The 12,808-nt window shown below is 49.8% G+C and overlaps 1 protein-coding gene across 1 annotated transcript in view; it reads right to left on the bottom strand.

Moving 5' to 3' along the window:
- UBR4 (ubiquitin protein ligase E3 component n-recognin 4) overlaps positions 1–12,808 on the bottom strand; it is a 114,626-nt gene that overhangs the window by 26,556 nt on the left and 75,262 nt on the right. Inside the window, exons 68-83 of the mRNA XM_084787977.1 lie at positions 12,501–12,746; positions 11,756–11,924; positions 11,243–11,387; positions 10,253–10,338; positions 8,947–9,034; positions 8,532–8,725; positions 5,947–6,186; positions 5,540–5,678; positions 4,879–5,004; positions 4,644–4,772; positions 3,606–3,949; positions 2,072–2,162; positions 1,492–1,576; positions 1,223–1,350; positions 633–762; positions 386–543 (exon numbers count right to left, since the gene is read on the bottom strand). Of these exons, the coding sequence (XP_084644103.1) occupies positions 386–543; positions 633–762; positions 1,223–1,350; positions 1,492–1,576; positions 2,072–2,162; positions 3,606–3,949; positions 4,644–4,772; positions 4,879–5,004; positions 5,540–5,678; positions 5,947–6,186; positions 8,532–8,725; positions 8,947–9,034; positions 10,253–10,338; positions 11,243–11,387; positions 11,756–11,924; positions 12,501–12,746 (2,498 nt within the window). The remainder of the gene's footprint in view (positions 1–385; positions 544–632; positions 763–1,222; positions 1,351–1,491; positions 1,577–2,071; positions 2,163–3,605; positions 3,950–4,643; positions 4,773–4,878; positions 5,005–5,539; positions 5,679–5,946; positions 6,187–8,531; positions 8,726–8,946; positions 9,035–10,252; positions 10,339–11,242; positions 11,388–11,755; positions 11,925–12,500; positions 12,747–12,808) is intronic.

Genomic DNA, 12,808 nt, shown 5'->3' with positions numbered 1-12,808 from the left:
TGGGGATGATTTGAGACAAGGTCTCACTATGTAGCCTAGGCTGGCCTGGAATTTGCTACACAGACCAGCCTGGCCTTACACTCAGAGGTCTGCCTGTGTGAGCCTCCCAGGGGCTGGGATCAAAGGCCTGGCTACAAAGTTAATTCTTTACAACTTAGCTAGAAGAAGGGAGAGAACAGAGGGCAGCAGGGGAATCGATGCAGGTGCTGCTTTGCTTCTCTGACAGAGTAAGGGCGGGATGTCAGAGAGGACAAAAAGGAGAGCTCTGCTCTGACCTGTCCTGTGGTGGGTGCTGCACTCAAGAACTTCTATTTGAAAGGAAGTGAGCAGCAGTGAACGGGAAGCAGAGAGACAGAGCAGATCATGGCAGCTGGAGGGCACTCACCTGCCTCAGCCAGTTGTTGTGGCCCAGCTTGAGATCAAGTGGGGTGGTCCTCTTTCCCCGCCGGCTCAGGAACTGTTTCCACCTCCACACGTACTTCTCAGTCAAGTAGAGACGGTGGAGCTCTGCCTTGCTGGGGGACTTGCCGTTGCCATCTACCCCTGCAAGCCAAGGTGGCAGGCAGCGGTTAAGTATGAAAGCGCAGTGGAAGCGGAGACTATTTTAGAGTGGCGGGAGGGAAGAGACACACCTCGGATAGGCAGACACTTCTTCCAGGCCTCGTAAGATGCCTTGGGGTCTCTCTTGAGCCACAGCTGTGCCTGAGCATGGATCTCATTGCAGTACGGCTTCACCGTGGTGAGGGCCTCCACAGGGACATCCTGGGTGAGGGAGCAGCACAAGGTGAGTTCGCCCGCTCACCTGGGCCCCAGCTAGGAATGCCACTAATACATGAAAGACAACTTGCAATTCCGATGCCCCCAATAGGGGTTCTTTGCAACCCATCTGACCAAGTGAAATGACACCCTGTGAGAACCATGGCCATCTGTTTCAGCTTTTCAAAGGCCTCGTTCTACTCTAGGCTCTTCTATCATTAAGTGTACACACACACACACACACACACACACACACACACACCTAACATACTGTTAAGTTTGTGTTGCTCTACACTTCTCAAAAATCCTGCTGAACTAAAGAAATCAAGGACTAGTGCTAAAGTAAACTAAAGTCTCAGCCAGTGAGTTGACTCTCAGGAAGCAGAGTACAGTGAGCAGAGACCATGCCGGTATCTTCCCCATCCCTGCCGCCCACCGCCCCAATCCACCCTCAAAGTCACAGCACCTTGTTCTTCTTGCTGGTTGGGGCAGGAGGTTTAATAAGCTTCTGTAAGATCCGCAGGCACATGAGGGTGATATTCTCAACAACCACTGGCGTTTTGATGTTCACAGCCATGAGGAAAAGGCTGAGTGCTGGGGACGAACGAGCAAGAGTCACGATCAGTACACATGGGCCTCCTGGCCACATCTTATCATCCTCCCCTCTTGCCCAGGCACTAGGAGTGCACCTTTCCGTTCTCTGAAAAGTGCCCACCGGGATGGTCCCAAGCTCACCACAGCGCAAGCGGAGTTCCCAGCAGCTGTCCTCTTTGGAAATGGAATCGGTCAGTAGCAGCATCTCATACTGAAGGCTGCTTGCCTGGAAGGTGAACAGGATGAGGAGAATCAGCGGGGTCCTAAGAGTCTAGAGACCGCCGGGCATGGTGGTGCACGCCTTTAATCTCAGCACTTGGGAGGCAGAGGCAAGTGGATTGCTGTGAGTTCAAGGCCAGCCTGGTCTACAACTTGAGCGCAGGGCAGCCATGGCTACACAGAGAAACCCTGTCTCAAAAAAAAAAAAAAAAAAAAGAAGAAGAAGAAGAAAAGAAGAAAAGAAAAGAAAAAAAAAAAGAGTCTAGAGACCAGGGCGAGGTGTAAATACTGATTATAGGACTCCTATGAAAATAATCCCTAGCCATGGATGTCCTACCAGGACAAGGAGACGTGGGAGATCCCGCTACATACAGGTTCTAGCTGGGAGCTCTGCAAACAGGCCGCTCTCTCCCACTTCAGTCTCTGACACTAGCTCGGAGAAGAGGCAGGGATACAAAAGGGCCGTGAGGGAGAGGTCAGAAACAACAGCTGGCTTACTCACCAGGTCAGGATTGGCCCAGTGGCCCTTCAGTGCTGTGGAGACTTTGCCAATGATTAGGTCGTTCATTTGCTGGGTGGCCTCTGGGTTGTCTCTGGGGAAACAAAGTAAGAGAGTCCTGTTAGTCACAGTGAGCATGCCAGGCCCCTCTTCCCACCTCGAGGCCCAGACTTTTCTACCTTCTTCCCAGGAGACAAAACTACATCTTGGATCATAAGAGGTCTCTGATGGGAGGGGACTAACAGCTCTTTCTAAGGGACAGCAATAGTAGGAAGGACAGATAGTATTAACATGGGGGTCTACACTGAGGGCAGCAAGGCCCTGGAACGGCTGGGGTCCATCTCTCAGCATGGGATCCATGTCACTTCCTACACAGCACCCCATTCCCAATGTACACTGGCTCCTAATGACGTCTCTACTGTATTAACAATAACCAAGAAGTGCACTGCACACTTGAAAGCCCAAACCCTCAATTAGCATTCAAGACCCCGCAGGAGCTACTCTTTCCCAAGCGCTAGTCACCCCTTCCTCCTCTGGACACCACCCGAATCCTTGCTCTCTCCAACTCTTCACTCTCAGTATCCCGGCACACGCCTGTCTCAGCCTCTCCAGTAGCTGCTTCTTCCCATGCAGCCACAGCCTCATTCTAGAAAGCCTGTGCTCAGGTACCACCCCTCACCTGGGACCGCCAGCCCTGTTAGAGCTGGGAAACCTTATTTTCAACATATCTATCATTATTTATTGCAACAATCTCCACCTAGAATGTAAGACACTACATGTCCAGCATATGAAAGGAACCCAGCACCCAAGACGTGCCAGAATTTATGCCACAGAGCAACCAGTAGACACAAACCCGGGTATAAATACTTGGAAGTATTCACCAACGTGGGCTATTATTTACTTAAATTTCAAAATTATTGTTTTTAAATTAAGTGTATGAATACATGGCTGTGTGAGGGTTTCTGAAACGTGTATAGTGCCCGCAAAGGCCAGAAGAGGATGCAGGGTCCCCTGACACTGAATTTATAGGTAACTGAACCGCCCAATGTGGATACTGGGAACAAAACTCTATCATCTCCTTTAAGTGGAGTATGTGCCCTTTTAGCCCGAGACCTCTCTCCAGCCCCTAATTATTGACTTTTCCACTGTCACAGTCATCAGGTATCTTTAAGGTATTCACTATAGTGGTATTTTTTGGATGAGTCTTTTGTCCAAGGCATGTGGACAAGGACCATATCCTGAGCCTGGTCCCTTCTGAGCAGGGTCTAAACATTCATCCTAGGCCCAGTCCACCCCCCCACCCTGCTCAGGATTTTCTTGAGGCCAAGTGTTCCTTCACCCCCTCTTATCCTCCCTCACCAAGACCCAGGAAGTTCCCTTAGGAACTGGTAGTGGTGCTTCACACATCTGCCCATCTACCATCTTCCCTCACTTCCGCTGGGATAAGCCAGCTAACTACTTGGCTCAACTCTGCACTCCCTAGCGCTAGCGAGCATCACTGCTGCCACCACCCTGACGGCAAGGAGCAAGCTCTGACCTCGTGAGGAGGCACATGAGCTGGCGGACCTCCTCTCGAATGGCTGCAGCCCCTCTGCGGAGGTTGTAATCAAAGAGCTCTCGGATGAGACCCTGGGAGACGAGGATGTGCCTCAGGGCTGGATTGGTGGCCAGGGCCCTCAGCAGTGTGATGCAATGCTCCGTGACAGCTGAGGCACAGCCATAGCACTTGGTGGAGGAGGTGTGGCCACAGCCTAAGACTGACAAAGCACGGTACTGGCTGGCAGTGAACGTGGGCTGCACTGAAGTCCGGGATGACTTTGTGGCTGCTTCCCTCTGCTGTAGGTCATATTCCAACAGCTCTTTGCGTGAAGCAAACACTTTCTAAGAATGGAGAAATAGAGAGAAATTGGAAAATAAATAATGGAGAAAGAGGAAAATTGGTTTGCTATGAAAACAATTTTATGTGCATGATATAGTTTATCCTTCACGATAACCCTGCCAGTTATTTATTTTATCCTCATTTAACAGGAGGAAACTGGTGTTAGAATGACTGGCTTGACCAAGGTCAAGGGCAGAGTTGGACACCAGGATGATCACAGGCTCTAACTCTTCACTGCCACAAACACTGTTTTAACAGCTTAGAAAGTCAGATCTTAGCAACGGTCATCAGCAACTTAGGGGTACAGGGCCTCCGGCTGTTCTTCTAGGATGGAGCTCCACTGCTAATGGCCAGCATCCTGCCCATGGAAGCCATGTGGGAACATGAAAGGAGAACATGGCTAACTGCAGCTGGGTACCCTGAACCCCCAGCCTGTAAACAAGAACAGGGCGCAGAATCTTAGCGCTCACTTTAGAAACCTGGTATCCTACCACTAAACGGAGATTTGTTGTCTACTACGGTTTATCCCACCAGCATTGTGTTGTTTCTGACTGCAAACAGCTCTTTCTGCCGCGTGGCCTTCACCTTAGGGTGGGAGGAGCATTGGTGCAGCAGCTGGGCTACAGGCAAGGGAGTGTGGATGGGGCGAGTGCTGCTCAGAAAGCACAAAGCCCCCTGCAAGCTATTCCAGCCTACCTGGATGATTTTGGAGAGCTCATCGAACGAGTTCTTGCAGTCTCCACAGTACTCCTGAGCCAGCTGCAGGATGTAGCGGTTCACACTGGCTGAAGTGGAGCTGATGCCCCCTGCTGTTCCCGAGTCTTCCTGCAAGCCCAAGGGTCAAGAGTTAGGTCTTCTACCCTAGCGATGACCTCACTAAGGGCAGCCTTCCTTCCACTCTTGACCCAAATGCCCTCTGGCCTGGGGTTACCTGTGGCTTTTCTGGAGCTGCTTCATTCACTTTGCAGAGCAGGTTCTCCAGCTGGGGCCGATGTCCCATGAGCTGATGGTACACGCGGTCAGCTTTGTCCAGAAGTGTGTTGATGTTGGAAACAGCCTAGACCAGACAGACAGGCACTTACTTGGGGAGGGGGGGAGAAGACTTCAGCTTGGTTTTCCCTCCACAGCCCTAACTGCTGGCCACCTACTGAAACATGTCCTCTATACAGACCAGGTGTATGGCTCCACACGCTGCCCTTCACAACAACCCTGGGAGGTGGCACGTCAGCCTTAATGGCAATGTACACTGTATACGGACTGAATGCCAACAACTCAGTGCTAATGTCAACAACTCAGTGTTAAGATGTGACGCATGGCAGGTCACACAGACACAAAACAGCACAAGTGCTGTGAGAACTTTTGTCCTTCTGACTTGAAAGCCAAACGCCCACTGTAACCCTGAACAGGAACCCTCTCCTCTCCAGTGCCCGTTACTTAAGCTGGCCTATATTTGCCTGTTTTCTCTGATACTTGCTAACTGTGAGTCGAAGGCTTAGTTCACTATGACAGCTCTCCCCAAAGTTCAGAGCCAAATCATGGTGGCTGGGGGCGGGGATGGGGGCGCCTGGCAGCTAGGCCAGATGCAGCTTTACCTTCTTCCGATCTTCTTCGTTCTCGATGGGATCCACTGCACAGCAAGGCTTGGCATAAAGCATGAAGTCAAAGCGGGCATATTTACAGAAGCCACAAGCATTGCAGAGGAAGGGATCCTTTTCATCATAGTTGATGGACCTAAAGAACCGAGTGCTCAGGTCAGTGGGAACAATTACAGCAATTACTGAAGGGGCCATAACCAACAGACAAGAATGATGCGAACAGCCCAGAACTAGAGCAAACACATGTACACACACCACCTTTCTGCTCCCTCCTCCTCATCTCCACTTCTCTCCCGCCCACAACCCTCTAAACCACAGGCACCAGATAGGGACCTCGCCCATGTGGAGACTGCTACAGAGGAGAACACAGAACATGCTTGCCCCTGGCCTGTAGGACAAGTTACCTGCACTTGTGACACTGGTATACATTCTCGCCACAGTTGCCACAGACGCCTGGGTTGGCGGGGACAGAGGCACTGCAGCGAGGACACTGAAGTGTCTCTGTGGAGGCCTGGTAGTTCTCATAGAAGTCTGCAAACTCGATCATCAGGTTAGAGGCCACAATGGGCAGAGGCAGGTCAATCTTGACTTCAGTCTGTCCAGGCGTCAGCTGAACTTTCTTGGCTTTGTGCCAGCGAGCAGGCCTAGGAGAAAAGGCAAAAGCTATATAGAGGAGAAGCTGAGGAATCTCCGCCCTGACCCTCAGTGACCACAGACTGATTGATAGTGTGAGAAAGGCCACCCTGCATATTTTTCTAAGGAAATTAAGTGGTTATTCTAAGAAAAAATTCCCTCATGGTTTCCTCTGAAAAAGGAGGTAGGCAGATGCTTCTCCAGGGTCTAGCCAGGAGAACGAGTCCTCATCCCACCATCAAAGAAACTTTTCTTTGCAACAGAGAGACCAGTACAGAAAAGCCCAGCTGGTCAAAAGGCAAAGTCGTGGAGCCCAGTCCCAGCTGAGACATCTACAACACAAGCCCTGCTCAGGGACCATCTCAGAAGGAGCATATCAGAGGAACAGGAAGTTTACTGTGAGATTGTCTCTCAGACATGTCAGAGAAGCCACACTCACAAAGCTTTGCCAGTATGGCTGCAAGAAGACAGCTGCAACAGACATGCTAATGTGGATGGGAGAAAGGTCAGGGCTCAGCCACAGACAACGAACAACAAGGAACTAAGGAGTGCTGAGAGCAGGAGAATTAGTATCCAAAGAAAGAGCACGCCAACTGGCTATGCAGTACCAAGTGGTAGCCCTGAGCTCACTTACATACAAGCAATGTATTATATGGATTGAACATGTTGTGTTCATATATTTAGGAACGTGTACACATGCACACATACAGTAACAGCTGAAGAAAAACAAGGCCATGAATTTGAATGAAAGCAAGAAGGTGCATGGGAGGGGTGAGATGGAGGAAAAGGGGGGGGGGGCCACAAAAATTACTTAAGTTATTGTAACCTGAGATTCCAGAAAAATAGTAGCCCTACTATCAAGGACAACATGACTCCAAAAGTGTGCCATGTAGAGCCAACTATCCCAAGACAGCCAGGGACAATGGCCAGGAGACTGCTCATCCTGGTGACTGTCTCAGAAGGAACTATGAGTGGCATCAAGAGACAACAGGAAGCAGGGTCCGGCTGTGGATGGAGGAGCACGCCAAGGGGAAAGAGACAAGATGCTAACAGTGTAGGCTGCTTACAGCACAAAGTCAGACTTCATCGTCTCAATCACTCAGTAGGTGTGAGGCTCTGCTCCCAGCCCTTAGAGACAGACCCTGAGAGCGGGAACTTCTCCCCATCCTACATCACAGAAACTGAAATGAAGCAGCTCAAGGTCACAGGGCTGGGCAGAGCTGGGAGAGGAGCCACTCTACCAGTCGCTGTGCTTAATCAGTAACACAGAAAAAGATCAGTGGACTGCCTGGGGGGCAGGGGTGTCCTACCCACAGGGAGCAGTCCTTTCAAGGCTAGCTATTTCTCTAAGAGCAGACTTTAGGTAGAACCCTGAGTCACTGGTTACTGTGTGTGAGCTGCCTTCTGTGTGCACAGCAGCGCCTGAGTCTTAACAGGCCAGCTACATCTACCTTTGCTCAGCAGGAACACCCAAGACTCCGGCAAAATGCTTGGTCCCTGGGGAGTCAACGTAATGCTGCTAGCCCTGTAACTAGGCCTGAAGTGCCTGACCCAGATGCTGGGCTACAAAGGGGTTTCAAAGACCCAATGTGAACAAATAAGGAGGCAGGCAACACAGAAATGGAAGAAAATGCAATGGAGAAGACTCTAGAAGAACAAAAAGCTCTGTGAGCAGATGCACAGCTCTGCATGTTGCCATGCCAACTACTTTGCATTGCACAAGCTTTTCCATAAGGCAAGACAATCTATAGCCCCTTTTACTTTACTTTCTTTTTTTCTTTTTCTTTTTTTTCTTTTTTTTTTTTTTTTTGGTTTTCTGAGGCAGGGTTTCTCTTGTAGTCCTGGCCTCACTTTGTAGACCAGGCTGGCCTCGAACTCAGAGAGATCCTCTTGCCTCTGCCTCCCGAGTGTGGGGATTAAACACCATACCTGGATAAATATATTGGTTCTTTCCTTCTCTCTCTCTCTCCTTCCTTTCTTTCTCTCTTTAAAGATATATTTTTATATATATGATGTTCTGCCTGCATGTATGTCTGTATGAGGATGCCTGATCCTCTGGAACAGTTGTGAGCTGCCATGTGGGTGTAGGGAATTGAACCTAGATCTTCTGGAAAAGTAATCAGTGCTCTTAACCACCGAGCCATTTCTCTCTCCAGTCCCCCGAGTCTCCCTTTCATTGCCCCTACCCTGGGCAGGCTGTGAGGAACTTTTATTGCCCACCAGGAAGGCACGCAATGCTTTTAAAATTCACTGCCGTCAACAGCCCCAGAACCTCCTGCTTCACTGCTGTTCCTGTGTCGACACTGTTGTGGCTGAGAGGACGCTCTGCACCCTGTGACACCTGCAAAGCCCCTACTTGTTTTTCAGCTCCACGATGGCTTGCACAGTCCGGTTGTTGTAGTACAGGTTGATAGTCCGCACCATCTTGGTCCGCTTCAGGTCCCCAATTTTCACTGTCACCTTGCTGATGGTGTGACTTCCAATGAGCTTTACAACTTGCTGGGTGGTGGTATACCGAGTGTCCACTTTAATGGAAGAGAGCTTGATATACTAAATACAAGAGTCCAGAAAACACAACACAATGAGCATTAGTCCATCTACATGCCTCAAAGTTGATCAATATAACCCCCTCCTCCCCCAGGGGCAGTTTAAGTTTCTACTCAATGTGGCAAGTGCAGCCAGGCAGCAACCACGGGAGAGGATCCCCTAGTAATAGTAACAGTCTTTGGAAATGAGAAGCTCAGGACTGACCTGCTCAAAATATTACTTACACAAAACGGCACCTCAGGATTATTGCACACCAGGCAGGGGTCACTCTCCAGGTAATAGCCGTCAAACTCCACTAAGCCAGACAAGGTGCTGGGGAAGAAAGCAGTTTCAGCATCAGCCATCTCCCACTCTGCCATGTCCCCGCTGTGAGCTAAGGAAAGGGACTGCAGCTCAGGTGGGCTTAGTAGGCACAGGAAGAGAGGTCAAATAATCGCCTCAGGTTTTCCTACTTCTAAGCTGATGTGCAAATCCTGAAAGGAATTAAAACCTCACTCAGAAGAATCATGATCAAATTTACTATTTTAAAAAATTACTAAAATTATGCTTAAAATAGACAAATCTTCGTGCTATATAAACAATACTCAATAAAGCTGTTTTGTAGAACTCACTACGTAAGGAGCCACGTAAGCACAAGGACTGGAGTTCAGATCCCCAGATTCAACCTAAATGTCGGCTGTGCATGGATGGCGCTGTCTACAATTCCAGTCTTGGAGAGCAGAGATGGGATCTAAAGCAAGCTACAGGCCTCGCCTCATCAAACAGGATGGAGAGCAACCAAGAGCCTTGGGGCTCTATATGCTGTCCATGTGTGCGCACACCAGAGAACACACATACAAACTACATACAAATGCACATTTAAAAACAGTTACTACTAAGCCAGCATAATAAACCACAAACTTAAGCAATGTCCTCTTTTTAAAAGTTTTTCTGAGAGCCGGGCACAGTGGCCTGCAATCCAGCATTAGGAGAGGCAGGTGGATCAATGTGAGTTTGAGGACAGCCTGGTCTACAAAGTGAGTCCAAGACAGCCACAGCTACACAGAGAAACCTTGTCTCCATGGGGAAAGGGGGAAAAAAGTTTTCTGAGGCTGACAAGATAAGTCAGAAGGGAAAGCAGCTTGCTGAGAAGGGTGGCATCTGAGTCCAATCCCTGGTACCGCCATAAAAGTGAGGAAAGGAAACTGGCTCCCTAGGGCTGACTTCTGACCTCCATGTGTGTGCACGGCATGCAAGCCCCTAGACATCACAGGCACACATGTGGGCGTTCCTTTTTCTTTTAATAAAAGAGGAAGAAGCCTTCTCTGTAAACTTGTATCTTGTTAGGTTAAGTTCTTGAAATCAGCTCTTCTGCTATTGCTATTACTGCTCATCGAACTGAATTTGGCAATTACATTGTATGGCTCCCAGAGCCCAAAGGCCTTGGCTCCATAGGAGAGCCGAAGGTGACCACACCCAAGGGCCCTTCAGCTCATGCACAAGTTCAAACACTGGGACTGCTCCTCGTGTAGCAGAAGCAACACAGCTCACTTGTAAATGTTGGAGTTGGGGTGGTTGGTAAGAATGTGGTTTTGAGTCCTCAGAATCTCCACGGCCTTCTGTGAATACTCCTTCAACTGAAACAGAATTCAGAAAAGAAATAAACATGCTGGTTAAAAACCTGAGCCCCGAGCTCCCAAGATGTCTCAGGAATAGAGGTGTTGCCACTAACCCTGGTGATCTGATTTTCACCCTCAGGGCCACATGACCTGAGAGAACTGATTCCAGCAAGCTGCCCTCTGACCTTCACACGCACACATGTTGCACATGCCCACCCTCACCCCTACATACTCACACATCAGTCAATCAATAGAATCAATTAAGATGGCTTAAAATCTAAATCCTATTGGAGAAAGACCTAACTCCCAATTGGTTAATAGAGTCTTCCCTCTTCATAAGCACCCACAATCCTTGGGCACCAGGCAGCCTTTGCCACCTGGAGAAAGATTATCTCACCTTTTTTAAAAAATTCACTTTTATATTATGTGCACTGATGTTTTGCCTGCATGTATGTCTGTAGGTGTTGAGATCTTGGATTTATAGACAGTTGTGAGCTGCCATGTGGTACTGGGAATTGAACCCAGGTCCTCTGGAAGAGCAATCAGTGTTCTTACCCACTGAGCCATCTCTCCAGTTCCTGATTATCTCACTCTTAAGTGGGCAGCAGCTATCTTGCTGCAGCAGTGTTCCTGGCTCCCAAACAGGCCGCCTAGCTCCATGAGCAGCACTTCCTTCCCAAGGCTGACCTTGGGACCTTTCCTTTCCCGAGTGACCTACTTCTCTGCCAGCCATTGAGACTGAAAAACGACAAATTACCCTTAACAATAACACAACACTGTAATGCTACGCAACACAAATGTAACTAACACTGGATAGTCCAAAACAGACTCGGTGTGTGAAGATGGCCATGATATGGTCTTCATTCAAGAGAAAAAGATTCCACATGGGGGAGGGGAGGCGGGGTGGGGGCTTCTCTTTTACCTTCTTCTCTGTCTGTGCAGTTTTCAGGGAGAAATAGCCCAGAAGGTCCACAAACTGGGCAGCCTTCCGACCATAAGCTGGGAGTTCTGGCCAGATAGACCACATGAGATCTAACAAGAGCTCCTGCTGAGCCTTGCTGGAGTTTCTGTAGGTAAATGGCAGCAATGAGTGGAGCCTCTCACCACCACGGCCCCAAACCGTCTCCACTGCGTCTCCTCCCACAGTCAGTCATGGGCATTGTGGCTCCTGACAACCTTAGCAGATGTAGCACAATTTACTGCCTTCATCCAATCTTAACTCCAGAGCACAAGCCACCTGTCATTTTAGGAGTTCCTCAGCACAGCCCTCTGAGTGGACACTGTCTCCCACCGAGGGCATTAGCTTAATAGTTACAAAGCAGACAGGTCAACAAAGACGTCTCCAAGGTTTGAGATAAGCCCAGGTACTGGCCAAGTGACCACGAGCATGTAATCTGAGCCTAGAGCTGCCCGCCCCAGAGCCGCCCCGGCCCACCTGTAGATATGTAGCGTCAGGCAGTGGGCCTGCCAACGCACTGAGGAAGAGTTGGACTCCAACAAGAAACAGCGCAGAAACTGGATCAGGGTCTCCTTGTCTGCGAATCTGTTCAGCTGGTTCACCAGAGCCGTGCACAGCTGGTCCTCCTGGCTACCCGAACTCTCACCTGCAACATCAGGGCAGGACCAACTCACCCAAGGGGCCCTGGGGTCTTACAACAAGCGGAAAGGAAGGAAATCTATCTGGTCATGAAGTGTCTGCTAAATGGCTGGGATGTAGCAACTTCCTTGCATGTACAGCCTGACCACCACACCACTACCACCAAGTCCAGTACAGTAAGCCTGGCACCGAGCCAACAGCTACAGCAGCGGTCAGAGCTGCTCTTACTCACTCGGGGTTGGCTAAGTAAGTCAGGGTTTCTTTTGCCTACGATCATCTGTCTCAGGTCTTCAAGGACCATGAAAAGTCGAGAAACCAAAAAGGGGAAGGGCTGCTCAGCACCCTCAGTGTATTTGGGTGGCTACGCAGTTTTAGTATTATAAACGTTCAGTGCATCCTGGCCACTCCCGTTTCTAACTCAGAAAGTCACAGTTAAGAGGTGTCCCTTTTGCCGTGAATGAAAATGTGACCAGGAGACGCCAGAGAGCACGTGGATGCACAAGGGTAAACGCCTTTTGGCATCTGCAACTGAATACACTCTGGGAGAGCAAAGCACCCATCGCAGGACTACAGTGACTCTTACCGTCTTTCTCTTTTTCCTTTTCTTCTTTCTTGCTCTTCTTGGTGGAAGATTTGGACTGAGCTGTGGCTTGTCCAGAACTGGCCGCAGCAGGGGCCGAGGAAGAAGCCACACTGGAGGGCCCCGTGGAGGCCGCCAGGGCTGCGAGCACTTTGCTGCCGCACAGAGCACAGGACAGCAGCTGCAGCAGCACAGGGGACACCCCCTCATCCACCAGGAAACTCACTTGCAGGAGGAAGTACAGGACAGCTGTGAGGAGAAAGGTGAAGTCAGCTCCGGAATGACTGAGCTACTTACAGCCTGAGCCATCG

The sequence above is a fragment of the Acomys minous genome, assembly GCF_964271855.1.
Source record: "Acomys minous genome assembly, chromosome: 6".
Classification (NCBI taxonomy): Eukaryota; Metazoa; Chordata; class Mammalia; order Rodentia; family Muridae; genus Acomys; species Acomys minous.
This window is presented reverse-complemented; position numbering and strand designations above follow the sequence as displayed.